Source organism: Schistocerca serialis, chromosome 1 (assembly GCF_023864345.2).
Source record: "Schistocerca serialis cubense isolate TAMUIC-IGC-003099 chromosome 1, iqSchSeri2.2, whole genome shotgun sequence".
Taxonomy (NCBI): Eukaryota; Metazoa; Arthropoda; class Insecta; order Orthoptera; family Acrididae; genus Schistocerca; species Schistocerca serialis.
This window is the reverse complement of record NC_064638.1, coordinates 1,082,452,297-1,082,479,917: the sequence shown is the minus strand read 5'-3', so window position 1 is coordinate 1,082,479,917 and position 27,621 is coordinate 1,082,452,297. Positions and strand designations below refer to the sequence as shown.

The 27,621-nt window shown below is 43.8% G+C and overlaps 1 protein-coding gene across 1 annotated transcript; it reads right to left on the bottom strand.

Moving 5' to 3' along the window:
- On the bottom strand, positions 1–27,621 carry LOC126455542 (glucose dehydrogenase [FAD, quinone]-like). The gene is made up of 4 exons (XM_050091296.1): positions 27,343–27,621; positions 11,221–11,438; positions 7,139–7,341; positions 1–1,202 (listed from the first exon to the last, which is right to left on the bottom strand). The coding sequence occupies exons 1-4, from the start codon at positions 27,619–27,621 to the stop codon at positions 1–3; spliced, it is 1,902 nt and encodes a 633-aa protein (XP_049947253.1).

The window sequence follows — 27,621 nt, the reverse complement described above, 5'->3', positions numbered from 1 at the left end:
TCAAGAGATACATCTGCCACCACAGTCTTCAGTTATCATGCCGGCTGCTTTCTCTGCCACCATGATGGTAGGTGCGTTAGAATTTCCACTGACGTGCAGCGGAAAAACAGAGGAGTCGACTACGCGGAGGCCACTGATGCCCTTTACTCGCAGACGTGGGTCGACCACTGACTCCCTGTGTGTGCCCATCTGGCACGTTCCAACTGGGCGGGACCCTGAGGAAGTGAGATAGGGCAAGGCGCATCGCCAGTACTGCCTTGTGAGGCGCGGGTGCTGTAAGCATTGGCTAACGGGGATGTCGTGGACGGAGTTCACCCCAGGCACATGGTGGCCAATGTCGACCACTTGCTGGATACCATCCAGCAGAGTCTCCACATCATCGGGATGGGACAGGTAATTGGCAGATATCCGCGGAGGGTCTTTTGGATTTTTGCTGCGCAGCTCCAATTTACCCCTGCTAAGTGGCCGAAGCAGTGTCACCACCGGCACTACAGCAGCTTGCGCTTGTCTCAGCACGTCCAGCCAACTCAGCAGTGTGTCTAATTTCAGACCTTGGAAGAAAGACAGCATGGTGGCGCTCCTGAACGACAATTTGTGGGTAGTGCAGTAATGGCGTATTTGAACAGTAGGGGCTCCTTTCGTCTCACTGTTTGCTCTCGCAGCGAAACCTGTGTACCGTTCACACACCGGCCAAGCGAGAGGTCCTGTCCTTTCTTTGAGGTATTCGTACACAGCGTCGATGTTTTCTGGTTCGCTGTACACATCTTTGTCCAACAAGTACGCAATACCAACATACATTAGATGGTCTTGTAAGTTTTCTCCCACGCTCAGGTTCTGAACAACAGGTATGTCAAATTGGTGTAGGTGTTCCGGTCTGCCGATGCCCGAGAGCATGAGTAGCTTTGGCGAGCCTAAGGCTCCGGCGGAAATGATTAATTCTCGAGAAGCTCTTACTTGACGTGTTTGGCCTCTGAGTATGAACTCAGCTCCATAAGCACGTTTCGCCTTAGTATTTATTAGTACTCTAGTTACTAAGGCTTTCTGCACAACGTGCAAATTCTTCCTATGTTTGGCTGGTGCAAGAAAGGCTTTGGCCGTACTACAACGGGTTCCATTCCTTATGGTGTGCTGGACTAATCCGTAACCTATCATATCATTTCTGTTGAAGTCCGTGACTAAAGACTGGTTGAAATGAAGTGCTCCTGAAAAACAGAAAAAATACCATAGAATAATTATATACACACAAGGAATAAAGCTAACACAAATCTGAGAAACATTCTGTACCATTGTAACAGGACTAATTTTTTACTAACATTCCTCCACCTTTTGTTTGTATATGGCGTGGGAAAATTATTTACTGCTCAGGACGAAAAGTTCTATTATTGTAGATCATTCCGGAATAATCGAGTACAGACCTTATCCTGCGCATTACAAGAAGTCACCCAGAAAATGTGATTTAGTGAAATAGTTTAATATTACATCGACATATTTGAATTACTGATGTTTACGGAAACAAAAAGTTACACGAAGCCTAAGAATCATTGAATTTCATGACTGTAATGGTACCTTAAACAAAACTAGCTTATCACTTCATTATGTAACAATGGTGTTCATAGAAAATGACAAACGATGTTATTACTTAGTCATAACGTTTTTTCCCTTTTTAATTCGAAACTACTACTGTACACTTTATTAATAAGGAGTCGCTATTAGATATGACTAAGATTAGACTAAGGATTTTGTTGACGCCAATACATATTTTTTGTTATCTATAACTGTTACCAATCTTTGGCCTGATAGATGATTCGTTGGTCTGTGATGATACATGTTCCATTGCTTTTGATATTCTTTCATTATATGATATTTTGCCTTATGTTGATAACATATACCTGTTTGTAACTTATATTTATAACACTACCTGTATGAGTCTCACTGAAGTCAGGTTTATCGTTCGAGTGCTGTTCATCGTGATATTTAGTTATTTCGAACGTATTATAACGCCCTACGCCATGTTAACAGCATTTTGATTTTTCGCTGTACAACTCTGTAAGTACTGCAGGTGATTCTCTCTTTGTACATACAATATCTAACCTGCCGAGGAAAAGAAAAATAGTTTACCCATGAAGACGACATCGATTCTGATCCGATGACGGCATATACCTCCTGGGGTAAAGTAGACGTTCTGATAATGGGTTGAACGTCGTCCGCCAACAGACAACGTTGTGGCATAGCTACTAGAGCACCATCTGTGTCTACCCTTTAACAGGGAATGCTTACAGCCGGAAGGTCCAGTGTGGTGCCAAAGTGTGAAACAAGCAGTAACCGTGCCAGGGAAATGCACTCGGGGTTCCTACTGCTAAATGAATCAGTTTGGAAGAGGTCAAATTGTGGCCCTCCCAGTGGCGTAATCGACTTTCTGGAGAATTGCCTTCCAAATTGGGAGTGCTGCGTCGGTTGTGCACTGATGCTGGTATCAGTGGTCATGTGAACATTCTCACACCCGTAGACGAGGTTCTGGACGTTCACGCAGCACAGATGCCCTCCAGAACCGTCGTATTGTAAGGACAGACCGTACACCCACCACAACATAGATAAGTGGGCTCGTGAGCCCAGACATGTCAACATCAACTGTTGCGAACTGTTTACTAGCAATGTGACTATGGGCACCCACAAGTCTGGCCAGTCTCCCAGTCACGCCATAGCATCGACGTGGACGGCTCGATCCATCAGAGGACTACTTGGAAGAAGGAGTAGCGCGCCGTGGTCTTAGTCGATGAAAGCAGGTTCGGCCTGCACGCAAGTGATCGTCGTTCGCACGTATGAAGTAGACCTGGTATATCTTCCCCAGACCTTATAGTCTGGGGTGCTTTAGCTACAACTCTCGTTCACCTTGGGTGTTTCTGGAGTGAACGCTAACCTGAGCTCAGCACCTTCAGAATGTTGTTAGACACTGTTCTGTATGAATGTGATGTGTTAGTCCAACTGGACAACCCTCGCCCACAAACTGTCCGTGAAACTCAACGTGCTCAGCAAGACGTGCAGCAACTTTCTCTGCTAGCACGTTCTTCGCACTTGTCTCCAGTCGAGCGCGTGTGGGACATGATGGGAAGAGAAGCAACTCGTCCGACTCATCAAACACCAACTGTACTAGAGCTACGCGAAATAGTTGAGCAGGCGTGGACTAACGTGTCCCAGGATGGTATTCGCCATCTGTACGATCGACTGGGTGCCAGAGTCAGCACCAGCATTGCCGCCCGTGGAGGCTACACCACGTACCAGTGTTGGTGTTTTAGCATGGGTCGATATCTGGTACCACAGAACAGCTTCTGCTCTTGCTCTATAGATGTAATCGTTTCATGTACATCATATGAACTGTTGCAACAATAAATTCTGAGTGAAATGCAAACCTCTAAAAGGGTGCACAAATTTTTTTCCGGCAGGGTATGTTATTATTTGACTGTCTGTACTAGATATACACTACTGGCCATTAAAATTGCTTCACCAAGAAGAAATGCAGATGATAAACGGGTATTCATTGGACAAATATATTATACTAGAACTGACATGTGATGGCGTTTTCACGCAATTTCGGTGCATAGATCCTGAGAAATCAGTACCCAGAACAAGCAGCTCTGGCCATAATAACGGCCTTGATACGCCTGGGCATTGAGTCAAACAGAGCTCGGATGGCGTGTACAGTTACATCTGCCCATGCCGCTTCAACAGGATACCACAGTTCATCAATAGTTGTGACTGGCGTATTGTGACGCACCAACTGTTCGGCCACCATTGACCAGACGTTTTCAATTGGTGAGAGAGGGAGAATGTGCTGGCCAGGGCAGCAGTCGAACATTTTCTGTATCCAGAAAGGCCCGTACAGGACCTGCAACATGCGGTCGTGCATTATCCTGCTGAAATGTACGATTTTGCAGGGATCGAATGAAGGGTAGAGCCACGGGTCGTAACACATCTGAAATGTAACGACCACTATTCAAAGTGCTGTCAATACGAACCGAGACGTGTAACCAATGGCACCCCATACCATCACGCTGGCTGATACGAAAGTAAGGCAATGACGAATACACGCTTCCAATGTGCGTTGATGTCGCCAAACACGGATTCAACCATCATGATGCTGTAAACAGAACCTGGATCCATCCGAAATAATGACGTTTTGCCATTCGTGCACCCAGGTTCCTCGTTGAGTACACCATCGCACGCGCTCCTGTGTGTGATGCATTGTCAAGGGTAACCGCAGCCATAGTCTCCGAGCTGATAGTCCATGCTACTGCAAACATCGTCGAACTGTTCGTGCAGATGCTTGTTGTCTTGCAAACGTCCCCATCTGTTGACTCAGGGATCGAGACGTGGCTGCACGATCCGCTACAGCCATGCGGATAAGATGTGTGTCATCTCGACTGCTACTGATACGAGGCCGTTGGGATCCAGCACGGCGTTCCGTATTACCCTCCTGAACCCACCGATTCCATATTCTGCTAACAGTCGTTGGATCTCGACAAACGCGAGCAGCAATGTCGCGATACGATAAACCACAATCGCGATAGGCTACAATCCGACCTTTATCAAAGTCGGAAACATGATGGTACGCATTTCTCCTCCTTACACGAGGCATCACAACAACGTTTCACCTGGCAACGCTGGTCAACTGCTGTTAGTGTATGAGAAATCGGTAGGAAAATTTCTTCATGTCAGCACGTTGTAGGTGTCGCCACCGGCGCCAACCTTGTGTGAATGATCTGAAAAGCTAATCATTTGCATATCACAATATCTTCTTCCTGCCAGTTAAATTTAGCGTCTATAGCACGTCATGCCGGCCGGTGTGGCCGTGCGGTTCTAGGCGCTACAGTCTGGAACGGCGCGACTTTTACGGTCGCAGGTTCGAATCCTGCCTCGGGCATGGATGTGTGTGATGTCCTTAGGTTAGTTAGGTTTAAGGAGCTCTAAGTTCTAGGGTACTGATGACCACAGATGTTAAGTCCCATAGTGCTCAGAGCCATTTGAACCATTTTTTTGTAGCACGTCATGTTCGTGGTGTAGCAATTTTAATGGCCAGTAGCGTATATTTCGTTTCGTTTTAGTTCTAGTCCTCCAGAGATATGCTTGTAGTAAGTGAAACCGGTTGAGAAATAAAGTTGCTTATGTACAAATGAAGGCTCATGATGCTTTACTTCAAATATCTGACAGCTGTAAGCAGTTGCCTCAATAAAGTTCTTACAAACAGACTAGTTTGGTAGGTGGAAAGCCCTTCATACACTTATTTCAAGTTACAGAAGTTACGTAAATAAAAAATTATACAGGAATATGTTATTTTCTTCCCTTACACATATTTATTGATTGCTGTTCACATTCATACATAGGTGTTTGACATCGGGTTTCCCATTGCAATCTTCCAGCTGTCAATGTATTACATTCTTGCATTTTTTCACAAGCTGGTTGATTGAACAGTAGGGTCGAAACTTCGACCCATTGTTCAATATAGCCACGCGGTCTAGGACGCTATGTCCCGCCGCAGGTTCGAGTTCTTCGTCGGACATGTGTGTGTAGTTCTTAGCCGAAGTTAGTTTAAGTAGCGTTTAAGTCTATGGCTGATGACCTCAGCAATTTTGTCTCTTAGGAATTCAAACACATTTGAACAATCGAACTGTTCAATATAAACAACGAAGAAGAAATGATGGCAATGAATGAAAGATTCAAGATTGGGATTAAAATTCAACGTGAAAGGAGAATAAGAGCAATATTCGCTGATGACATTTGTATATATACATGCGTACGGCAAACAGTCATTCCACTGTGGTAAAAACGGTTCCAGTGAAATCACCGAAGCTAAACGCTGTCGGACTTGGCTAGCACTCAGATGGGTGACCTTCCGGATTTGCCGAGAACTGTTGGCAAGTGGGGTTCATTCAGGCCTTGTAAGGCCAGTTGAGAAGCTACAGAACTGAGAAGTAACTGCTATCGTCACGAAAACTAAGAAAGGGCAGGGCGAGCGCTGTCGTAGCTACATGCCCTCCATATCCGTATCTAGAGACACCAATCGGATGAGTATGACACGGCGTCGGTCGATACCGTTGGGCCTTCCGAGGGCTGTTCGGACAGAGTATACTTAATTATACTAAAGTAATGATTATAGTAATTATAGTAAAGAAATAATATGAAACGCCTGCAGTTTTTTGCTGCCCAGTTTTGCTTTATTTGTCCCATTGAAGGCGTGAACTTTCTGTGCCGCTTTGTTGCAACATGTTTCATTTATTTAATTTTTTTGTGGTTTGTTCTATTCCTCGTTGCACGGACACTTGCTGTAATGGACTTGCATTCCCTGATAGCAGCAACTGCTGTCGAAATTGAAAGCTATTGTCACTGACAGGACGCAACACTCATCTCTTCTCCCTGACTTTCAGTGTCTTCGACAGTCTTTCTTACAATGTGTTTTACGGCTGCGAGCGATACACCATTCCTTGCAGACTGTCACTAACATTGTGGTCACGGACACTTCCATCCTCACATTCAGTAAGGCCCCTACGTGAATCCATATTACTGTACTGATTCCATACAACTGACTATCACATACACTCTACTACACAGTCATAGCTCACGTCAGCGCTGAAGTGTGACATGGCCGTTTGGTACCAGTTCTACACCATTTGCATCGCTCCAATGCAACCAATGCATGCTTGTAATCGGGTGGCTATAGTCCGATCTACGATCGATGGTGGTTCGCGCATGTCGAGGATGCAAATTGCATTGTTGACAATTCTAAGAGACAGTTGCGGTACGTGCATGCGCGTGCTTTCCGCTTGAACAAAGCGTAAATACTGCAAATTATATCTCTCGCTTGCTTGTGCAGAATTCATACTTATCACTACAATTAGCGATGACAGCTCGCAACAAATTGGATCGAAATTCACTAAACAAGTAATTACGATCACGTTTAATCCTAGCTACGTCATTCATAGCAGGGCACCCAGAACATGCTGAACGCTCATTGCCTGCCGGAGAATAAGTGCCATAGATGCGCAGAACAAGCCTAAATTCGACCGCCATCGTTCGTGACTCCAACTACAGTACTTTTCGCGATGTACTTGTCTCGCATAAGAAAGTCGCAATTGTATAGGCGTACCTTGCTGCAGGGCGTGGATAATCGGATGTTCCCTGGTCGGCGTGGTGACGGTTAGAGGACCCCCTCGACTGTGGTGGGATTGTGCGTCTGGTAGCCCCCATATGTCCTCCGATACCGCGTCCTCAGACTTCATGAAGAAGGGCAGCACATCCTCATACGACCAGCCGGGGCTGCCAAGTGCTTCCCAATTGTCGTAATCGTATCTGAAAGCCAAGATTCACCAACTCTGTCACTAACTGGACTAAAACTAAATCGTGTAATTCTTCATTTTTACCGATTTTAGTGTGAAGGAAAGGTTTTCGGCGAACCGACTTGCTCGTCGTATCAGACAAGCTCACTATTCCGATAGCAAAACGATATTTCATCACCCGGCGCGTTGGTGGTCTGATGGCAGGAAGCTGGAATGCCGTTTGACGGTGAAAACTCGTTTTGCTGTCGAAACATTGTGCACGTCTGACACGACGATCAGACTGTTTACCTGAGAACTTGTTGTTCATTGGCTAACAGCTTGGTCTATGCAGTAAGCACTCTCTCAATTCCTAGCTTCCGTATTCACATACAGGAGCGACGGCTATCATAAAATGTTACATATGAGCCAGGCGACATTACGTCATGTTTTCGTGGAAAACACGAACATGAAGCTAAGCGACTCTGTGTCTTTCAAACATTAATACTACTTCCTGGTATTGTAGTTCACGAAGACAATATAAAGCTACCCAATAATATACGAAATATGTGCAGCTGTACAGGGTGTGACTCAAAAGTTTCAAGACTTAACTCAGAACTAGAGATTTATTGGACATTTAAGTACAGCGAACTAAAATTCTTCAAAATATGATCCTTCAGCATGAACACAGCGCTGTCCACGCGTCTTCCACTGTTCGTAGCCCTTCTGGAAGGCTTCGGGCATCTTTCTGTGAAGGGCTCTCGTCGAAGCCTGCTGGATGGCGATGATGGAGTCGAATCACTTCCCTAGGCCAGTCTTCGTTCGGGGGAAGAGGAAATGTCACTTGGAGCCGAGACAGGGCTGCAGGATGGCTGCGGCAGTGTTGTCATTGAACTTGACCAAAAGTTCGGCGGCGGCCCGCGACGTGTGAGCGGGCGCGTTGTCATGGTGGAGAATCCAATCACCCCTGATCGCCGGGCGGACGCAGTGAACTCGATCCCTCAAACGGCGGACCACTCACACTAAGACGATAGTCATTGTTTAAAAAGTTCCCGCACTCTCTCCAAATTCGGCGTGATGATGACCTCCCAGAGCGGTCGTCGTCTTCACCATTCCCGCGGCCATCTTTGAAGCGTTTGTGCCACATGAAAACCATTGCGTGGGACATGGCTTCTTCCTTAAAGGCCTCATGAATCATACCGAGAGCCTCCGTGGTGGTTTTGTTCAGTCGCACGCAAAACTTAATCGCATAACTCTTCTCCATTTCCGCCTCTCCCACTTTTCGACCGAGGTCAATGACACGCACTCACGCTGCAAGCGATGCGCACTCTACAGGGTACCGGAGGCAACTGCCGCAGCGTCAGTTCGTTCCCTGAAGCCCCCATCGAGCGGAACCGGTCCGCGCGCGCTCCCCTACTCAGAAATGTATCAGTATTGAAACTTCAGAATTACACCTTGTACATCTGCACTTATGTGCAGAACATAAGTACGAAACCAAGTAATATTTGTTGATAAGGCTCGGACCACACATATAAATAAAAAAAATGGCCAAGTGCTAGTAGAACTCGCGCACTGAGTGTTCGGTACAAACTTACTTATGTGTCTAGACAGTTCATCCATTCGAGGAATCGAGAATCTCGATCACTTTTACTTGTTACCGACACATACTGGCCAGATATCGGTTCCTTGAATTTCAATATTATCCAGAATGTTTTAATTTCAGTAATATAAATGTGACAAATTCATGCGACAGGCAGGCGATCATTATTAAAATAATCAGTATATCTCCATTCAGGCAGACTAGTCTGTGAATTTTTGCGTCACATACAATTTGAAACGTCATATATACGAGCAGTAATCACACCTTGATATCTGATGGTGAATAAATTCCGAAAAGCGTCATTTGGGCAATGGTCATTCCTTGCCTGATGTTTACCGAGTGAGGTGGCTCAGTAGTTAGCACAATGGACTCGCATTTGGGAGGACGACGGGTCAAACTCACGTCTGTCGACTCAGACTGAGGTTCATCGTGATTTTCCTAGGTTCCAAGCAAATGTCAGTACGGCTCCTTTGAAAGGGGACTGCCGATATCCTTCCCTATCCTTGAGACAATACGAGCTTCTGCTCCATCTCTAATGATGATGTTGAAGGGACGTTAAATCCAATCTTCGTCCCTTTTTATGCCTGATGACTGACATTTAAAAAAGGCGACCCGATCAACCTGAATGCAGAATTAGTGATTGTTTTAATTTCAAATCTGACGTCGGATAACAGATGACCGAAGATTTTTTTTCGTGTAGTATAATCACAAATTAACAATTTTCGGATTTTTTCCTTTATTTGTATTTTGAAACATTGTTCCATGCCAAATTTCATGATCTTGGGCCAACACTCAGTATCCTTTAGGTTTTGATGAGTGAATTTGCGAGTATCAAAATATCGCGTTCACTTTTAAGCTTACATTTATAACACCGCCATGGGACCATAGACTTTAGTATGTGAAATAAATTTCGACCTGATACCTTTACCTGTCCCTGGCGTTTAATTAAAAATTTTCTCCAGCATATGACGTATATATCAGGAAAAATTGTTTTAATAATTTTTATTCATGTTTTTTATGCTTTTAAAGCTCAATAAAGAACATTTATTATCATTCTGCTGTCTTTTCCTCTAAATCTATGCTTCGTTTCGTCCTGTGTAATCTAAGACGTAGCTAATCGAGATACAGAAATCAGCTTTGCACAGAGAGTCAATTTTACTCACATTAACACAGATTTGGTCATGAGCTTGCTTGTGGAGGCCTTAAGTCATCTTGAAAACGTTATATTATTCTTTTGGAAGATTATGTCCTGAGGTACCACATTCCATTACGGGCTGATAGGTTTGTCAGAAGTGGCTCTTGCTTCTTAAATTAAATAAAAAAAAAGTAAAATAAAAAATAAAAAATGGGAAGTCAGAACAAAAACAAAACCGCCTATTTGCTTTCAGATGTTAACATTTTGTATGATATCCTACTTGTCTTATGCAAAGAAATGATATCCCATCAGCTGGGATGTGTATAGATGAACAATAATTTTCCACAGTGCCATAGCTACAGATGACAAATAAATTAAGACGAAAGCAGCGCTTTTGATAAATTTATACATACTCCGCAAACCAACACTCCATTCGTGGTGAGGGTACCCTGTACTACTGCTAGTCATTTACTGATCAGTTCTACTCAGGAACAAAAATGGTTCAAATGGCTCTGAGCACTATGGGTCTTAACATCTGAGGTCTTAATTTCCCTAGACTTAGAACTACCTAAACCTAACCAAGGATGTCACACACATCCATGCCCGAGGAAGGATTTGAACCTGCGATCGTAACAGCAGCGTAGTTCCGGAGTGAAGCCCCTAGAACCGCTCGGCCACAGCGGCCGGCACTCAGGAACAGAACGAGGGAAAAATGACAGTCTATGTGGCTCTGTATGAACCCTATTTCTCGTATCTTGTATTCGTGGTCCTTACGTGAAATTGTATTGGCGGCAGTAGAGTTATTCTGCAGTCAGCTTCAAATGCTGGTTCTCTAAATTTCTTCGAAAAGAAAGTCGCTTTTCTTCAAGGGATTCCTACTTGAGTTCCCGAAGCATCTCCGTAATACTTCCGTATTATACGAACGTACTGGTAACAAATCTAGGAGCCGGCCTCTGAACTGCTTCGATGTCTTCCTTTAAACCCACCTGGTGCGGATCCCAATCACTCGAACAGTACTGAAGAATAGGTGGCACAAGCCACCTCGTTCACATGCTTGGCAAAGAAAACAACCGAATTATAAGATCACCACTGCACTCACATTACAGTAATACTGCAAGCAAAGCACTGAGGGTAAAGCGTAATAGCAATAACGGTTGAGGTAGACATTGACAATGACTGACCTGTGCCCGCGGAGGTAGTACATGTCGTTGATGCAGCTGCTGCCTCCAAGACCGCGGCCGGTCACGATGGTGCAGCTGTCTCCCAGATGTCCTCGGCATGCGTGGGCTTCCGGCTCCGTGTGGAACATCTTGCCGCTGGAGCGCAGTGCGACTGGCGAAACCAGGCCGGGCACTTCTGAGGACACGTGCGGCGCCGACCCCTCCTCCAGAAGCAGCACCTGGTGGCCAGGAATCCTCACAGCTCATCCAACACTCGTCGGTTCACTCTTGCGTAAATCCCTTAACACCCGTGATTCACAAAAATCCCTTTTTTCCTCTTTAATTAGAACCGACGATCGCTTCATTTGGAAGTTTCGATTACTGCGAGTCCTACAATAAGTTCCAAACAGCGATAACCTCTAAAACCATCCTATCGACCTAAGTTTTCCGTAACTCACACACCTCTCTGTGCTACTGAAGACATCATCTTTCCATAGAGAACCGTTCCAGTTATGCCCAGTGCAAATACCTGACACTTTCTTCGGTAGTGATCAGCTCCAGTTGTGATACCTCAAACACACAGGATGATTCTTAGCTTTCCATACCTCAATAGGTAGAAAAGGAAGCCTGTCTGTCTGACTGTTCAAAACGCTTTTTCTGAGGAACGAGTATGCGTATCAAGTTTAAATTAATGTCACTTTTTGGAACGTATACTGTATTCGAACATTATGAAGTACCTCGAAGAAAACGATTTGTCGACACATAGTCAGTAGGGATTCAGAAAATATCGTTCTTGCAAAACACGACTAGCTCTTTATACTCATGAAGTAATGAATGCTATCGACAGGGGATGTCAAATTGATTCCATATTTTTCGATTTCCAGATGGCTTTCGACACCGTTCCTCACAAGCGTCTTCGAACCAAACTGCGTGTCTATGGAATATCGCCTCAGTTGTGCGACTGGATTCGTGATTTCCTGTCAGAAAGGTCACACTTTTTAGTAACAGACGCAGAGTTATCGAGTAAAACACAAGTAATATCCGGCGTCCCCCAAGGAAATGTTATAGGTCCTCTATTGTTCCTGGCCTACATTAACGACATAGGAGACAATCTGAGTAACCGTCTTCGATTGTTTGCAGATGATGCTGTCATTTACCGTCTTGTAAAGTCATCAGATGACCAAAACTAATTGCAAAATTATTTAGATAACATATCTGTATGGTGCGAAAAGTGGCAATTGGCCCTGAACAAAGGAAAGTGTGAAGTTATTGATATGAGTACTAGAAGAAATCCGCTAAATTTCGATTACGAGATAAGTCACAAAAATGTGAGGGTTGTAAATTCAACTAAATACTTAGAGATTACAATTACAAATGACCTAAAATGGAACGAACAAGTAGATAATGTTGAAACGAAAGACTGCGGTTCATTCGTAGAACACTTAAGGAGGTGCAACAGATCTACCAAAGAGACTGCTTACATTATGCATGTCCGCTGTGCTGTGTTGGATTCGCATCAGGTAGGACTGACGGATGTCATCGAAAAAGTACAAAGAAGGGCAGCTCGTTTTGTACTATCGCGAAATAGGGGAGATAGTGCCACAGACACGATACGTGAACTAGAGGGGCAATCATTAAAACAAAGGCATTTTTCGTTGCGACAGGGTCTTCTCATGAAATTTCAATCACCAGTTTTCTCCTCCGATTGCGAAAACATTCTATTGGTACCCACCTACATAGGGAGAAATGATCGTCACGATAACATAAAAGAAATCAGGGCTCTCGCAGAAAAATTTAAGTGCTCGTTTTTCCCGCATTCGAGAATGGAAGATCACGTAGATGTAGACAGATGTACTAACGCCTATGATCTCACGAAGGTGTAAAAAGTGAAGCTTCGAAGTTAGTGTCAGCAAAAGATATGTCACATACTTTGATACTCGCGAAATTAGTCAGCAAAACATATAGGATACTTCCCATCGTCCTAGAATCATGAAATTTGTCAGCAGGAGAGCTTTCACGGTACGGCACAGGCAAAGGAAAAAATCCAAAAATTGTCAATTGTAATTATATCAGACGAACATTTTTTTGGTCATTTGTTACATGACTGTTTGTCTGTCCTTCGGTATGTCCAACCCCTTTTTTTCTCAGGTGGGTATACTTTTCAAGTTGAAATTTATGACACATATTAAGGTCTATAGTCACTTGACGTTGTAATGTCAATGCAGTAAAAAGATATTACCATTTATGCCACATACTTCGATACTTGCAAAGTTACTGCCCAAAACTTACAAGAAACTTCCCATTTACTTCAAAATTCTTGTCTGTCTGTCCATTTATAACACATGTGTTGATACTCGCAAACTCATCCATTAAAATCAATAAGGTACTTCCCCTTGACTAGAATCAAGAAATTTGGCGGGAAGAAAAGTTTCACAATACAAGAAAGGGAAAAAAATTAGAAAATGGATAATTTGAAATGTATATTACAGGTAAAAAAATATTTCTTTTGTCATTTGTTGATCGACTTCAAACTTGAAATTAAAATTTTCTCGAAAGCCCTGGAATCCCTGCGACCGATGTCTTGCCAGTATCAGTGTGGATAACAGCCAACAATCATCGAGATTCTGACTACCGTAATGCACGAACTGTCTGTCTAAGTAATGAAATTTGTTCTGAAGCCTCAGTGCGTGAGTCGTACTCACACCCGGCAAAATTTTCCGAGCCGCGCGGGGCAGCCACGCGGTCTAGGGCGCCTTGTCGCGGTCCGCGCGGCTCTCCCCGTCGGAGTTTCGAGACCTCCTTCGGGTATGAGTGTATGTGTCGTTCTTAGCGGAAGTTACTTTAAGTTAGATTAAAAAGTACGTAAGCTTACGAACCGATGACCTCAGCAGTTTGGTTCCATAAGACCTTACCACAAATTTCCAAACCGAGCGAGGTGGCGCAGTGGTTAGACACTGGACTCGCATTCGGGAGGACGACGGTTCAATCCTGCGTCCGGCCATCCTGATTTAGGTTTTCCGTGATTTCCCTAAATCGCTCCAGGCAAATGCCGGGATGGTTCCTTTCAAAGGGCACGGCCGACTTCCTTCCCCGTCCTTCCCTAATCCGATGAGACCGATGACCTCGCTGTCTGGTCTCCTTCCCCGAAACAACCAACCAACAAATTTCCAAATTACAAAATTTTCTAAATTTGGGCTAATTGGACGAAACGCTCTCTGAGCATAAGGAGCAAAATGGATCATTCATTGTTTCTATGCAGTAGGGTATTTATTAATTCATCACGACTGTACAGTACAGTGCAGTACAGAGATCCATATGCTACCATGAGACCAGTGTTAACAAAGCGTTCGAAGCGGATCCCACGGTCTTCTACGCATGCGCAAATTCGATGTAGCAGTAACTGTCACACGTTTCCAGACATGCCATCTTGCAACCGAATGGTGTTACAGGCAGTATGAATGTGCTGTCGAAGTGTCTGTAAGTCAGAGATATGTTCCGCTTACATGACTACTATCAGGTGCCAATGAAAGTAGAAATTAGAAACGTTTGAGGTCCGGCGATATGGCGGTCAATGCAACCTGAGCACGTCGGCCGTTCCATCGATTGGCGCAGATGTTGTCGAAATGCCTCCGCATGGAAATGTGGCAATGAACTGGAGCACCAACCATCACGTAGAAGGCATATTACCCCTCGTGCCAACAAAGGCACATCTTCCATGCAGGGGAAAATGGCTCTTCCGCAAGAATAGCAAATTTGCCTAGACAGTAAGCCGTTGTGGAAAGTTCACTGGCCCTACTGTTCACCGTCTTAGCTGAGTGGTCAGCACCTCTGACTGCTATGCACAGGGTCGAAGTTCGATTCCTGGAAGGGTTGGGGATTTTTTCCGCTCGAGGACTGGGTGATATCATGATTTTATCAGCCCAGTGTGACGTCCACTAAAAAGACTTGCAGCTTGGCAGACGAACTTTCGCAGGTGGAGATTATCGGGAATCAGTGCCATACGATCACGTCATATCATTTTACTGGTCCCATGAGGTGGTCGATTTGTCCATACATTATGAATAGTGTGATGGCTCGCTGCCACTATACCACAGGGATTCTCTGTGTCCCACAGATGAGCGTGGTCATAGTTGACGATACGACCCCACATAAAGTTACTGTCGTCTGTGAAAACCATGGATGGACGGTAATCTCGGTACCTTCGTGGCCTGTGCGATGGACCTGTGACAAAACCGTCGCTGCAGAGGCAAGTTCGTAGGTAATAAGTTCGTGTGCGCGTTGTAAGTGATACGGATACTGGCAGCTGTGGAGAATGCTCCAAAAGGTCATCAGGTTTACCACATGCTGGCGAGCCGTTTCTCTCCTACTGATACCGGGGTCATACTGTACAGTGTTCAACGCTTGCTCCTCGAGGACCTGTGTATGTATCGGGTGCACCTGCTTTTCGTAATTACCCGTTCCCATATACGAGTCTGCCTCACACAAACGACGACACAGCTGAAAAGAGTTTATTCTGCAGCTGCTGTCGGCTGGGATACTTTCCGTGTTACAATCGTGCTGCTGCCTGCCAGAACCATTTGTCTGTCCTTGTGTGAAGACCATGTCGGCCTGATCCTGGTCTGTGTACCGGGCCGTCGCCTCTTATCGTTGCACTAGATGACACACGTTCACACCACAGTGACTCGGCAACAGCAGTGTACCGGATGCCCCCTGGTACTGATGTGCGAGCGTACCGTTGTCGTGGCCCACACTACTACCCTCCTGAGTGTCGAGTTGAAACACTCGTACAGGACATTCTCATTTACCTAGTGTGTTCTCATGTGTGCTTCCGATAGCTGAAAACCTACCTCGTCAAAGATCTTTTATCTCCACTTTCAAGAGGCCACACATTCCTTGTAGCCCATTTCCGGCCGTATGTCCATATCACCATTTTTATTCACTCCTTGTTCTCTCAGAGGAAAAAAAAACTTGCACAGCATGATCATTGCACTACGAGCCTCGAAGGAAGGCAAAGCCTTTTGAAACTACACGAAGTGAAGTGTGGCAAGCAGTTCTAAGATTATGTTCCTTGTAATTTCGAAATTCTCCTGGAAATACTGTTATATGAGAGAAAACATGTAGATTAAGTAGTAAAATTTATACTTGCAGCCACTGTGAATAACTTTTACTTTAGGGAATATTACACAGAGCAGTTTTCATTATCACACAAAGTTTTCATTCGTGTAAGCTGTACATCTACCAAACTTCGGATCATACAATATTTATGTTCTATATTTGTTTTGATCTCCTATAAGTATAACACACTTATAAAAAGACTTTCTGTGTCCTCCAGCACGTCTTTGTGGATGAAAATACCATGCCAACCCATCTCACAATATCCTTCTGCCTCTTCAGTTAACTGCATATCCTGTACTTCCTGTGCTTTACGAGTTTGACAAAGTCCTCAATGGGACCTCATGAAGGCACGGGGGCCACTAGAAGCAAACTCCGGAGATCTCTAGGGACAATAGGCATCTTCTTAGAAGCGGGCTCCTGGGAGGAGGGGCAGTGGCCCGGAAACTGAAAACATGTGGGTAGGTCAAAGACTTGGTATTGTCTGGGCTGGCTCCGACATGGAGCGAGCGGTCAAGATGGCGTCGGACATAGCCACGTGCTGTGGGGTCCGGAAGGCCGTCTGAAAAGAGCCGGTTAATGGACTGTGTTACATATCCAACCAGCGCGAAATACATTATTTCTACATGTTATTCTCTCTAGTCGTAGAACACCTGAGTGGAGAGTTGCTTTCGTCAAATAACGGACTATCCCATGCTGGTTGGAATATTTCCATCCTTGCTTTCTCGTGGAAACCTCAGCGGCTGTTTATTGTTGACATTTTTTCTTCTCCATTTATTGGAGAGGAACTGTGACAGACTGAGGCCACTCCACTTATCTTCTTTCTCTCGCAATGATGGACGGAAGACCATTGGCTGTACGAAAACAATCTGTAAGTAGGAGTTTACCACTCCCTTTTCTGGAAACCTCAGACGCAGGAAGATAGACCACAGAGCTACGTAAAAGATATCTGTGAAGTGGGAGTTCGGGAGTCGGCTTTCTCAGAACTGCTTTCGCCGGAACGCCGCAAGGAAGTTGACTGGATAACTAATAAAACATTTGCTAGGTGGGATGTTGCTCGCTGGAAAAAAAAGTGTATTGGCCGATGTGAAAGGAAGCCTTTTGAGTGGTGAAATAATCTTTTACGCAGGTTTTGTGCAGAGCAGAGAGGTAAAATAAATCTTTCTTGGGCAATCTGTATGAAGGTGTGGAAGCAGACTCTCGGGGCTTGGGGCCGTGGAGAGGAGGATTTTTGGACTTCGGAGGCACGGCAGACGACATGTTTGAGATTGTGAGTGTCAGCCGATCCCACATTGCTTGATGATACGTTGCTGGAAGAAGGTACCGACGGTTGCAGGACTCGACGCTGCGACTCGTCAACTAGAGTGATATTATTTGGCAGCATAGAATAACTGAGACGGAAAGGAGATAGGCTTTTTTTTGGTCTATTGCATCTAAACTTAATCAGCTTTCGTGACTAAACAAATGATCTGAGATTCGAGGGCTCATGCACGGACGAGGATATTCTGTCTTTCGCATGCAGATTTCATATGTCTTTATGGCAAGATCAGGCTAATCCCTACACACCTGACCCCAGTTGTGGATGAATAATGTATTGAAACTGTGGTCACTCTTAACCTCCTTCTTTCTTACAGAATTTGCCAACCAGTCTACCCCCGATTTAAGCGTATTTCAACGTCCCAATTGGGTAATTCCTCTCAGTGATTTATTGCGCACATTAATGTTGTTAATGCGTCAGGATTGGCGAGGAAAGGAAAGCAATGGGCACCCACTGAGGTGAAATATCAAACATATTTTAAGTGCATGAGTGTTTAATGCCGTAAAAAGGAAAGGCAGGTCTAGAGAAGCCACCGAAACTGAATCGGCAGCTACCCAAGAGAGCAGGAGAGGAGAGTGTCTAGTCGGTTCGGAAGCTGCCAGCAGAAGAGAGCGGACAGCGTATCCGCTCCCGGTGGCTGGTCGCGGTTCCACCCCCACGTGACTGCCTCCAACCCTCCCTACTGGACAGCCAAGTTGTAGACGCGCAGTTCGGTAGCGTTACCTCTTCACCAACATGTGAGTTTAGCTGCTGATGTTTCATCACGTGAGTTTCAAAGTGGTTCTGTCCGGTTTTGCAAAGTGACTGATATGATGAAACTAGTCGCCAGGCAGAAGGCCGCGAGGGACATCAAGTGAGAAATAAAAATCAAATTTTATACTGTTAAATCCATTCAGTATCGGCCCCCACTGTACAGTGTGTATTTATTGCTTTCTTGATTATATGTGTACTTACAAGCAATGTGTACTTACAAATCCGCTGGAGTTAAAAATTTGGCGAAGACTGTTAATTCAGTAGAAAAACCACTTTTAATTATCTAACGTCTAATTTTTTTTGTAGGGACCAACACCTGGGACTGATTTTCCTACGGACATTGTATTCATATAGTTCAGTCCGTTGCGCAACAGAATCATCTACGAATCTGGGTTCGTGAGGAGCAATCTTTATCTAAGTCGGTCCAAACAGTGCAGATCACTTCTGCAGCCAAAAGACTTGCTAGCTTTGTTGGTGTCTTACAAGCTAGGGGTTTGATGTCGCATTGACGTTGGGGGCGTCAGAAATGGAGAATACGCTCGGATTGTGGAAAGGCGGTAAAGAAAACTGATCGCCTATTTCAAAGGAAACATTGGTGCATTCGACTCAAGCGATTTAGGGAAAGAGCTAAAATCTGTATGGTCATATGGTGATTTGAACCACAGCCCTTCTAAACACGAGCCTAGTTTCTTACGACAGCGCCACCTGGTTTGCTCCTAGTACAAAAACGTACAGGAGATGAGCAAAACATGATTTCAACATTTAGAACTGGATCATAAATAGGTTAAGCAGCCGAACAGTGAACATCGCTGTCTTCGAAATGGAATGACCCAGATTCGATTCCTGGTACTTCATCAGTTTCTTTTCTTTACTTTGTTTTATACGTATGGAGGTCTGGCCCACAGACTGTGCCTAGTGAAGCCAGTCTCATTAGCGAGAAGAGTTCAACGAGGAATAGTACTAAGAAGGACGGGAGCCTACTGCAGCACACTAATGATGCTTTGTTAGTAATTCTAGGAATATGCCCACTGTACTTGGCAATTAGGAAAATGGGAGCCTTTTACTGGTTAAAGGAAGGCAATCAAATAGAAGTTGGAAGGGTGCCTGGTAACGAGGCAGTTCAAAATAGGTAATAAAAGATCGCATATTATAAATGTGGCAAAATGAGTGGGAGACTTCAGACACAGGTAGGAGACCATACGAATTTCTCCCTGACATCAGGGAGCGATTAGAAATGAGATTTCTTAACCATTCGAGTGGACAGGTACATTACCCGACTTGCCATGGCCCATATGCTACGTATCTATATAAAATTATAGGACAGATGAATGATAGCTGCATCTTTGGCAGTGTGGGCACATCAGAATACACATTGTGGGACTGCACGCTCCTTGAAGATGCACCGTGTAATGGACGTCAGGTATTAAGCACGTTGGATCCCAAAGCAGCACTAAGGGGTTAGTCGACTTGGCGCATTTTCGGCAATATCCAGGAAGGACAAGGATGGCTTCACGAGGCATTCAACCATAAGTCATCATGCTGCCACCCACGCTAGACAACATACTTTGTGGATGGATAGAAGATAAGAGATCGGTGACCACCGAATGCAATACTGCCCCAAGAATCTACATTGGGCCGGTGCAAATGATCACGGAAGTATGGACTTTAAGAGTGATGGGTGGAATTACTTGCTATAGTGGAAACGCTGCTGTCGTGCTGCTCGGCGCCCGAGGAATTCTGCAGATAATGGCTGTTGACCGGGGTAGTATGAAGGCGGGTCCAGTAGCAGAGACAACCATCTAGAAGTTAAATGCACCAATATAAATGAACAAACAAAGAACAAATTTTGTAGTGCTCATAGTAGATTATTAGTTGGGTAAGTGGTTAAGGGCCTGGTCCCTTCAGCCCCCACAAACCAACCTAAGTGGTTAAGGATTTCTTGTATTTTTGTAATAGTAGAAGCAATTTTAGTTTTCTTTCATTTCATTTTTTGTTCCTCTTTCTTTTTTTGTATTAAGTATCAGAAATAAATAGTTAACACATAATTGTCTTACTATCCAAGCCAACTTGATTTTGATTATCGATTTTAGCATTTCCGATAATAGTCTATAATTATGAAGACAAACAAATGAATAAAATTCTATAAAAGTGAACGTATGTCTATGTGTGGGTACGTGTATTTTCCACCTTCTCCTCCTAAACCAATGGACAGATTTGATCCAAACTTGGTACACACCTACTTTACTGTCAGGTGACAATCGCTGTGGGGGCTAGAACCACCTATTTCTCAAAGGGGTGGGGGTGAAAAACGGGCCTAGACACCGACGCGTGAATTGCAGTTTTTATTCGTGCATGAGAGCTGTTAGCAACTTTGCAAACCTTAATTTCAAACCTTTATGAAATTATTTTTCGATCACGACCCCTACGAAATGTTGAAAGAACAGATGTTTATCGCTTACTACTTTTCTGCTGTTAAAAATTTACCACATGAGACATGACGTCATAAATTATTACTTCTTCACTACAAACTGTATTCACGACACTTTTTACAGACAGACGTATACCACTGGACACAAGCGCAAAACTACATCATTGTGGGACATATAGTTCAGGAAACATGACATCATAAACTATAAGATGAGTGAAAAATGTCGCATCATGCACAACTCTTATATGTATTACTTCTTTACAATAAATTTCACAGACGGTATCCACATATGCTGCTGAATGTATTTGCAATATATATATATATATAAATATATATATATATATATATATATATATATATATATATATATATATATAATTGTATCTGTATCACTATAACATTGTAGGAGATATGACATCATGAACACTAGCTGCGTGTAAAACTGTCGCATCATGCATGACGTTTGAATTTATTATTTCGTTGCAAATAACTCCATTCGCAACACATTTTGCAGACAGTGTCCAAATATACCGCTGAATGTACCTACCAAATTTTATCATTGTACGACAGATAGATGAGGATACGTGACGTCATAAACGTTAAGCACAAGACCTGACTCTGCATGGCACGGGCGTTGACGCATAGGTATAAATAAATACCTGAACAACGCCGCGTTTCTCTACTAGTACATGATAAAATGTGTAAGCGATTCGGCAGTATACAGTGGGTGAAATTAAGTACACAGGGCTATCCCCACAGGCAACAACATAGGCACTATTACAGCTGAGCCTGGATGAAAGATGCGGGTACGTCATTCCGTGCTTATTCCAAGACACTATGGACTGCATGTAAAATATTCAGTTCCCAGGCCAGTATTCGGACATATATCCCATCGTCGGCGGCACATATTATGCACATCCATATCAATTATAAAATCTCTCTGTTGCAACTACGGCTGGATCTGAAATATTCACAGGGTTCTATGTTTTCTAGATACACATCAGATCCATCCTAAAAATTTTACAATTGACACTCGTGCATGATATATGCTATTGACGGTAGGTTCTATGCCAGAATACCAGTCAGACGGTTGAATATCTTACGTGTGGCTCGTAGTGTATAGCAAGATGTGTCTTAAAGAGTACTTGCGAGCGTTATTATGAATATCAGTCAGTTACAATGCTTTTCAAATGATTTTTATTTTATAAATATCTCATGATGAGCCCATTTCGGCAACTGCCATCATCAGGCGCTCTGTAAATACGCAAGTAAGTAATGGTCTGTAACCATGATCAGAAAAGTTATAATACATTCGTTTGTTGTTTTTACCTTGCACGTAGTATCGTTGCTACCATGTCCCGTCTGTTTGTAGAAGTATTAGTTCTCCTTAGATGTACGTTGGAGATGTATATCTGACTGCGGACGCTTTTTATGCATGCTATTTTTCTCTTGACAGCTTGGATGGCAGTGGATCAGTGATATTACGTGTCTACATAATTACCCTGACACATAAGTGATGTGTGGAATTTCGGTTGGTTTTTTATTACTATTGTAGCTTTTGTTCTAATTACATGTAAGATAAAACACGAAATGAACGCATTATAACTTTTCTGATCATGGTTATAGACCATTATGATAAGACCATCATTTACTTAAGTATTTCCAGAACACCTGATGATGAAAATATGACGAAGTGGGCTCATCTGAGTGACTCATAAAATAAAAACCATTTATGAGCAATGTAGTTGGCTGATATTCATAACAATCATGTCACTACAAGGTATATTTTACATTGCGAGCCCCAAAGAACAAAAAACCTGCGAACATACTCGATTTTCTTTCCATGTGACATTTTTTTAACTGTATGCTGGACTTCACTGATGATGTCTGGTAAGTGATGGTATGCCAGTATCTCGGGAAAAGACCGATGTTTCCAATGGGTAAGAGCTGGATAACATGCTTGTCAGAATAGCTGTCGAATACCCTCTCTGTCCGTAGATTAGGACAGCAAGGGCAATATGTGATCTTGTCTTAAACTGTAGAAAGAGAAAATCACGGAAACCTCGAAACTACGGCACAGCCAACGACCTTAACAGTTCAGAAATGTAACACCTACTGTTAAAATTACCGGCTCGGCGAACAAAAGATGGTAGCAATGTGTAACTATTGGCTACGTGCAACATCACGCCAACGGATGAGTTCGTCATGATGGGGAATGTTTGAAAAGACGACTTGGTGCCTTTGTCGTGCCCAGTGTTGTTGCTGGACGTGGCACGTCAAGCGAGGCTGCAGCAGTTCTGTGGTGTTCCAGACGGCGTCGTACTGTGCTTGTGGATACTGGTAACGTTGTGAACATGCCAGTCTCCCGACACTAGGTGCGTGAAGTTGCTATCCTATGCGGCCGAGAACACATGCCTGTCCTGGCGGGCCCTAATGGCATGGGATCGATGCGATCTTGTATGGAATTATGGCCCTCCTGAACGCAATGATTCTATGGCGTCGTGTTGAAAAGTAATGCCTCCCAATTTTTGATATGAAAATTCTTAAAGTTCTCCAAATAAAAGAAACATTATTAACATTCTACTTCAATATTCTTCATGTCTATATGTTGATTTCTCAAAATAGTCACCCTCCGATGAGCACATTTCTCCCAGCGAGAGACCAGTTTGTTTATATTGTCAGTGTAGAATGTCTGGCTTTGTTGACGAAGTCGTTACCTCTACTGGCATCGCTTCTTCACCATCATCAAAGTGAAGTCCTCGAAGGTGTTCTTTCAGTTTTGAAAACATATAAAAATCGAATGGGGCCAAATCGAGACTACGAGGAGAACGATCGATGACAGTGAACCAAAGGCGTCAGATTGTTGCATACGTCACAGCGCTCGTTTGTGGTCTAGCATTATCATGCTGAAGGATAGGGTGCTCCATGTCTGAACGAACTCTTCGGATTCGAAACTTGACTACAACATGCTGTTTCCCAAGCACAGACGTAGTTGCATTAGACAGCGCTCTGTTACGCCCTACAATTTGGAGCACTATAGCGGCACGAGGTTGCAGATATGCAGAAATGAAGGTAAAGGTGTAGAATATTAATAACTTTCTTCTTTATTTAGAAAGCTTTAAGTGCTTTCACATGAAAAATTCAGAGGAATAAGTTTTCAGCACGCACTCTTATATTCCCATGACAGTCGTGGAATTCCGAGCAGCACAAAGAGCAAATTCGTGCAACGACATAGGACAATCTCGCTAGACCACGATTTTGGCGATGCTGAATACTGACTCATGACAGTAGATGGTTTAACTTAATGAACGATGTTCACACAAATAAACACAAGTAAATTGTGATATTCGAATGAGAAAGCCTGTGTATACTATTTCCACACATACAGAATGTAGAAGGCGTTCGCACAGCGTACTTCGCGTGGTGGTGTTCAAATGCTAATAATTTCTTTCTAGTACACTTCACATGAATTTTACGTTTGTTTGTACAGTTTCTGAGCCTTGCTATTTTAATAGCCAGCAGTGTATTTCACAATAAGGTGCTTTACACTATATCTCATTGTCTTTTATGTACTGCACGCAGTCTTAACCACGTCTTAATGGTTTTCCTTTCTCTCCCTTCTTTTCTTCTTTCTTGTGTTTTCATCTCAGAGGTCCTTACTTTGTATAATAGTTAATATAATGAAAGTTGATAATATTTTCTCACTTGTTATTAAGTGAAAATAAGTCCAAACGAACACATGGATAGTGTAAAAAGAGACACTGCAATATTAATTGTAAGACATGATCAATGAATAGAGAATGATTAAACCTTTGGTAGTCTGTCGATTAGCGACAAACAGTGGCAAATATTCTGCGCAACATAAAGATTTCAATTTACTATTCTATTCTTATTCCTCATGTTCATGACCTTGGCATCGGGATACGTCGTTTGTTAAATCTGAGAATATTATACAGCGTGAAATATAATAAAACCGATAACTTACATGACCGATTCCTGACTGGAAGTTGAGGAAAAAAGGTACTACGAACATGTGTCCTGTAATGCATCGTTGTCACTGTAGACAGTGCTGACGAATGACAGTTCCTTTGACAACGTGTGCGGCGCGGAGTGTCCGCGTGGTTTGAGGCGTCATGTCACGGACTGCGCGGCCACTCGCGCCGGACGTTCGAGTCCTTCCTCGGGCATGGGCGTGTGTGTTGTTCTTAGCATAAGTTGGTTTAAGTTATTTTAAGTAGTGTGTAAGTCTAGGGACCGATGACCTAAGCAGTTTGGCCCCTTAGGAATTCACACACATTTGAACATTTTTGACCACGTGCCGTGTGCCCCTTGTATGTTGTATGCAGACCGTGTGATTGACGCAGCGTGCTGTAAGTGGACGAACGGTACGGTGTTCATGTCGGGAACAAGCCGAGATGGTGTTTGTGTAGACCAGGTAGATGGAACGGTCGAGAGGCAGCACGGCTATATCAAAACAAGTACCCTCTCAGACAACAACCACATCAGAACATTTTAAGCCTTTTTGGACGTTTGTGTGACCATGGGTCATTTCAGACAGACGGACATGCAGGGAGACGGCGGAATGTGTCCATACCAGATCTGAAGGACCGGATTCTACAAGATATTGAGATGAAACGTACTACAAGCTCCAGGCAACAGGCACGCCAACGTGGTGTAAGGCGAAGTATAATTATGTGAATACTGCATGGTAACCTCTATTGTGCCTTGCAATTCCATGGAGGACACTTTGAACATCTGGTGTGACGTGGATGCAGCGCCGCTCTGCACTATGTTCCGGGACGATGTATTTTAGTTCCAGGTACACCGTCTTCTCAGGTATTGTTGAAAGGAGAGTGCAAGTATTAGTTGAGGACAAATTGGATGAAAATCAGTGTGGGTTTAGGCCTCTTAGAGGTTGTCAGGACCAGACCTTTAGCTTACGGCAAATAATGGAGAAGTGTTACGAGTGGAACAGGGAATTGTATTTATGTTTTATAGATCAAGAAAAGGCATATGAATGGGTTCCTAGGAGGAAGCTATTTTCTGTTGTACGAGATTATGGAATAGGAGGCAAACTTTTGCAAGCAATTAAAGGTCTTTACATAGATAGTCAGGCAGTAGTCAGAGTTGACGGTAAATTGAGTTCATGGTTCAGAGTAGTTTCAGTGGTAAGACAAGGCTGCAATCTGTCTCCACTGTTGTTCATATTATTTATGGATCATATGTTGAAAACAATAGACTGGCTGGGTGAGATTAAGATATGTGAACACAAAATAAGCAGTCTCGCATATGCGCATGACTTAGTTGTGATGGCAGATTCGATTGAATGTTTGCAAAGTAATATTTCTGAGCTAGATCAGAAATGTAAGGACTATGGTATGAAGATTAGCATCTCCACATCGAAAGTAATGTCAGTGGAAAAGAAATATAAACGGATTGAGTGCCAAATAGGAGGAACAAAGTTAGAACAGGTGGATGGTTTCAAGTACTTAGGATGCATATTCTCACAGGATGGCAACATAGTGAAAGAACTGGAAGCGAGGTGTAGCAAAGCTAATGTAGTGAGCGCTCAGCTGCGATCTACTCTCTTCTTTAAGAAGGAAGTCATTACCAAGACTAAGTTATCTGTCCACCGTTCAATCTTTCGACCAACTTTGTTGTATGGGAGCGAAAGCTGGGTGGATTCAGGTTACCTTACCAATGAGGCTGAGGTTACGGATATGAAAGTAGCTAGGATGATTGCAGGTACTAGTAGATGGGAACAATGGCAGGAGGGTGCCCACAGTGAGGAGATCAAAGAAAAACTGGGAATGACTCTATAGATGTAGCAGTCAGGGCGAAAGGCTTAGATGGTGGGGTCATGTTACACGTATGGGAGAAGCAAGGTTACCCAAGAGACTCATAAGTTCAGCAGTAGAGGGTAGAAGGAGTCGGGGTAGACCAAGAAGAAGGTACCTGGATTCGGATAAGAATGATTTTGTTGTAATAGGCTTTACATCAGAAGAGGACCAATGTTAGCACTGAATAGGGGATCATGGAGGAATTTTATAAGGGGGACTATGCTCCAGACTGAACGCTGAAAGGCATAATCAGTCTTAAATGATGATGATGATGATGATGATGGTGATGATGATGAGGTACACCGTCCATTTCCGGACACATGTTCATAGGATCTTTTCTTTCTCCATTTCCAATCAGGAATCCGTTACTGAATTTTGTCGGTTTCATTAATATTCACTCTGTATATGTTTCCAGACAGGCAACATTAGTTTTGCTACTGAAATGCATGATTATCACTATTCGAGAATTGGCACTCTGATGTTAACATGTACAAACACATGCACGTGTCATGTTCTCTACTTAGATGCTGGTATACAGCAATGTCTGTCACGTTTTTTCCGTGCTGGTTTCACTACACGTGGTATCGGCCAAATATGAGAATGGAAGATCAAGGCTCGAGGCTACTAATGAGACTGGAGAGATTTTGTATATAAAATATGGAAACGTCACAGTCAGCTGTACATAGCCTTACCTTCCATTTCTTGTTCTCACTGAGACGGCCAGCTAGGGTGGCACCGGCGCTTCCAGCGCCCACAATAACGAAGTCGTAGCTGCCCTCCACGTCACAGGCGGCATCCCGAGGCAGTTCGTAAGCCGCGGTCAGGAGGGGGTACACTGACCGAACGAGGAGTACCAGCAGATCGAAGAAGACGAGCGACTCGGGGTCCGAGACCCAGCTGGTAGACGCCCAGTGGCAGGACTGGTTTGCGGATGACGACCAACGTGGCCTCAGCGTTGCTGGAAGACACAT